A 3,904-nucleotide genomic window follows, 5' to 3' on the forward strand; every position below is an offset into this window, starting at 1 on the left:
CAGTATTGGTTTGGTTTTGGTTTGGCCTGAAAACCGAACCAAAAACCATTGGAAAACCGATAAATATAGACCGTTGATTAATATCAGATAGATTCAATCCACACCCTTCATATTTCTTAAGTTATAACCCAAGTATACATTCGTCGACCTAATTTTCACTTCACATCTTCGCCTCCTTCTTCACTCTTCAGTCTTTAGTTCATAGAACAGAAAGTTGAGATGTCAGATGCGTAAGGAATATACCATGGTTGCGATTCTCTAAACTCTAGTAGAATCTAATCATTCTTCTTCTTCTCTCTCCTCCTCTCCTCTCCTTCTTTTCAGGCGAAATCTGTTCATATGAGTTTGTAATTGTAACCTGTCAGTGTTAGCTAGGGTTTACTAGTAGAAGGTATCATCTTCATTCTTCAGACGAAATAAACAAGTGAACATCTAATTTCTTTTAAGAGGTATCATATTTATCATTTATGTAACTTGGGTTACTTGATTTACATGATTTATATTTAATCTAGGGTTTACTAAAATGATTTGATTTTGCATGTTTTGTTTTTTTGCAGGATTAAGTTGATTTCTTTGATTCAACTATGGAGGAATCAGGATCAACACCAGTAAGATATTTTTCCTCAAGAATTAGAAAAATAGGATTCTAAAATTTGCAGTCTTCTTTTACTAATTCGTTCAAGTGATTGGTACCACTGTGTCAATTCGTTCTTTTAGCTCTAGCTGAGAGGACATCCAGTGAATTTATCTACTCCTTAATTAATTATAACATTAATTTTGTGCTTATGCAACAACAAAAAAAAAAAAAAAAAAAAAGGATGAATTAGGGAAAGTTGGCAAAATCTAATCATGTTATTGTATAAGTCAATTAGGGATTTTTTTTTTGTGTAAAATCATGTTCACGTTCAACTTCAGTTCTGTCAATGTTAATGTTAATGTTAAGTCAATTAGTCAAATAGAATCGTCAACAATCTCTCAGAGAAGGAGTAGAAAGAAATGATTTTTTTTTTCTTTTCCTAGTAGGTCTATATCTAATGTATGTAGTGGAAGAAGATCTCTTCATTTTCTTCCTTCAGAAATCTATGACTAGCTTACTGTGCGTCTGTGCCCACGAAGGATTTTTTTTTCTTATTCTTTTTGAAACACACGAAGGATTCATAAACAAGAAACTTATCTTTTTAATAAGTAGTATTTGAATGCACTTTGATATGCTTTTTTTACATGTTATCTGATTTGAATTTCTGCCTTGTTTATATTCAGGCTTCCGTTAACTCAAATGCATTGTTGCCACCACTACATCCTCCTCCAAGATCTTCTAACGCCTCTACTGAAGTTAGTTCAGTTGCAAAAGTACCAACTGCTGGTGAAGCTCCATCTGCACCAGCTGCCAATGTTTCCGATGCTGGTACCATCACTGTCACTGCACCAGCTTCTAAGAAGCGGAAGAAAACTTCATGGGTTTGGGATCACGTTGATCTGGACCCTCCTCCTTCGATAATGGTAACTTGCAAGAAATGTAACCAGAGAATGAAAGCTGACTCTTCTACACATGGGACCGGCTCCTTGAATAACCATTTAAGAAAGTGTCTGAATCTTATTCCTAAGGATTCTGGTCAGTCGACTCTTTCTTTTGAACCTGCTAGGCTGGGAGGCGTATTCTCGATCCATATCGAAGTTCTTTACTTCCCACAACAGTTGAGGCATTGATTTGTGCTCAAAATTGGTTGAAGACGCCGATTGATCTTGATACTTCTTCCTTGGGACCAGAAGAGGAAGTTAGTTCAGGTATTATTTCATTTGTTAATTTGTTTGTAGAATTTTTGGACACTCACTGTATACTACTGATCGTGCATTTGTTCATTGCAGAATTTTTGGACTCTCTCTCTAAATCCATGTTCGTAAACATAACAGATGATGATGTTGAGGACTAAGCAGTAACAAGGTAATTCATCTCACCAATTGGAAGCATGTTTTCTTTGGATTTAATTTAAAGTCTTAATGTGCTAATTTAGTGCCTCTTAAACCTGTTAAGTTATTACCTGTTCAGTTAGCAAAGAAAGATACATTGTCCTCCTGATGGTGTGTTTACATGTCACGTCTTTTCACTGTTAGCATTTTCATGTATTGCTTGCCATCATGATTAGTGGAAATATACGTGAATTAGATTCTAACTACCAGTTGCTTGCCATTTTCATATACATGCAGTCAGCAACCCTGGAAAGTCTGAAGCTATCAGTTGATTTTGTGGATGCATAGTTGGAAAGTGTCGATGTTGTTTAGATGTTATGGAGACTGTGGATCTTTTGAATTACTAATCTTTATCTTTTGAATTGTGTTTAAGAATGTTATGAATTTGGATTGTGTATGGAATGGGAATGTATGTAGCCAGTTAGAAGAAATCAAAAATCTTTAAACTATGTTTTTTTTTCTTAGATTTGAACTGTCAGTTTCCTGAAACTGACATAGCAGCCGGTTAACCGATATCCACTGGAATAAACCGAAACCAGCTAGAACCATTAAGAAACCGAACCAATGGTTAATGGATTGGTTTGGTTCATATTTTAAGAAACCGATAGTATTGGTTTCGGTTTTGGTTTGGCTAAAAACCGAACCAAAACCGACCATGAACAGCCCTACTAATAGGCTTACACATGTAAACGTCGCCAAATCACCGAGGCAAAAGAGGGTAAATTAGTAAATGCAGACCAATATTAGTCCTGTCCACACTCTTCAGTAGGGTTGAACATGTTGTCGGTTAACCGTTGGAAACCGACCGAACCAGACCAATAAGAAAGAAACCGAACCAAACCATTTATATTTGGATTGGTATGGTAAAAAAAGTTGAAAAACCGACATTACTGGTTTGGTTTTGGTTTGACCTGAAAACCGAACCAAAAACCATTGGGGAACCGATTAATTTTTAAACTTAGTTTCTACCGTCGATTTAAAAGTATTAGATTCTACCCATTGATTTAGAGGATAAATAGAAACCCTAAATCTAATATTTCATTATGATACTCTCCCTCTTTCTCTTTCTCTCAGTCGCCTCCCTTCTCCACCCCCAACTACAGCTGCTGCTACTCGACTTTTTTCTTCCCGTCTTCCTTTTTTTTTATTTGTCAATAACTAAATTAAGATATATTATATATCTTCTTTTGATCTCTAGAATTAGAGTAAGCTTTAACTATTCTTGATTTTTTTTTTGGCTGTATATTTGTGTAAACCAATACTATCGGCAACTACGATTTTTTTATCTGTAAATTTGTGTATTTTTTTTTGGTTTGACATAATTATTGGTTAACCAAAAACCACTGGGACAAACCGAAACCAACTGGAACCATTTGGAAACCGAACCAATGGTTAATGGATTGGTTTGGTTTAGATTTTTAGAAACCAATAATATTGGTTTCGGTTTTGGTTTGGCTAGAAACCGAACCAAAACCGACCATGAACAGCCCTAGTCAGGGAACATGGAGTGTTACCAACGTCCTGAAGGCGTTTAGCCCTCTCAACATTTATGTATGGAGAGTCGCCTGAATCTATACACGGTTTATCTACATAGTCAGGGAACAGTGAGTGTCACCGACGTCCTGAAGGTTTTTTTCCCTCTCAACAAACAATTATGTAGGAGGACCGCCCAATCGTTCTTCTATGTAGAGGTGGGTCTCTCTATGTAGTCAGGGAACAACGAGTGTCACCGACATCCTGAAGGAGTTAAGTTCTCAATCATACGGAGAACCGGCCAATTATGTTATTCTACATAGAGGTCATGATGAAATGAGCAATATCGAACGCTCCGGGGAGGCCTTTAGAGTGATATATGCATCATGGCTTGTAAAATATGAATCGTCACATGCGTTCCTGAAGTCGTGTCAGAAACATGAAGTATCATGATTTTACGATT

At 36.4% G+C, this 3,904-nt stretch overlaps 1 protein-coding gene across 1 annotated transcript; it reads left to right on the plus strand.

The window, feature by feature from the left end:
* The first annotated feature begins 353 nt into the window (after window positions 1-353).
* On the plus strand, window positions 354-1,931 carry LOC113295323. The gene is made up of 5 exons (XM_026543669.1): window positions 354-449; window positions 558-608; window positions 1,261-1,500; window positions 1,644-1,785; window positions 1,867-1,931. Exons 2-5 carry the CDS (start codon window positions 585-587, stop codon window positions 1,929-1,931), a joined length of 471 nt encoding a protein of 156 aa, XP_026399454.1. The 5' UTR covers window positions 354-449; window positions 558-584.
* Window positions 1,932-3,904: the final 1,973 nt, after the last annotated feature.

This window comes from Papaver somniferum, chromosome 7, assembly GCF_003573695.1.
Source record: "Papaver somniferum cultivar HN1 chromosome 7, ASM357369v1, whole genome shotgun sequence".
Taxonomy (NCBI): Eukaryota; Viridiplantae; Streptophyta; class Magnoliopsida; order Ranunculales; family Papaveraceae; genus Papaver; species Papaver somniferum.

Coding starts and splice junctions, on each gene's coding strand:
- LOC113295323 (XM_026543669.1), top strand. CDS start 585: ATGGAGGAATCAGGATCAACACCA. Junction 609..1,260: donor AGGAATCAGGATCAACACCA/GTAAGATATTTT, acceptor GTTTATATTCAG/GCTTCCGTTAACTCAAATGC. Junction 1,501..1,643: donor ACCCTCCTCCTTCGATAATG/GTAACTTGCAAG, acceptor TGAACCTGCTAG/GCTGGGAGGCGTATTCTCGA.